The sequence below is a fragment of the Geospiza fortis genome, unplaced genomic scaffold (assembly GCF_000277835.1).
Source record: "Geospiza fortis unplaced genomic scaffold, GeoFor_1.0 scaffold147, whole genome shotgun sequence".
Classification (NCBI taxonomy): domain Eukaryota; kingdom Metazoa; phylum Chordata; class Aves; order Passeriformes; family Thraupidae; genus Geospiza; species Geospiza fortis.
In genome coordinates this window covers 267,233-267,497 of record NW_005054372.1, presented here as the reverse complement: position 1 = coordinate 267,497, position 265 = coordinate 267,233, and the positions used below count along the sequence as shown (strand labels likewise).

The window sequence follows — 265 nt, the reverse complement described above, 5'->3', positions numbered from 1 at the left end:
GAAGGACTTGGTCACAACAAAGCACATTACTATGGAGATAAGGAAGAGAAATAAACGACACCTGTCAGAAAAGAGAATTTAGTGTTGATTTCGGAATACAAACTCATTATAAAAATAAATCAATAAAACAAGCACAGTCAAAATATACATTTGCAGTACACACACAGTTCACGCTCTCGAGATTATCGTGTTAAGGGACGGCGTATCGCGACGAGACAACCCGGAGAAGTTTATGAGGTCCTGAAGGAGCCGGTGGGGAAGATGC

At 41.1% G+C, this 265-nt stretch overlaps 1 protein-coding gene across 1 annotated transcript in view; it reads right to left on the bottom strand.

Moving 5' to 3' along the window:
- The window catches only part of NAT8L (N-acetyltransferase 8 like), a 32,264-nt gene that overhangs the window by 30,784 nt on the left and 1,215 nt on the right, over positions 1-265 (bottom strand). Inside the window, 1 exon segment of the mRNA XM_031060064.1 lies at positions 3-43. Within this exon segment, the coding sequence (XP_030915924.1) occupies positions 3-43 (41 nt within the window).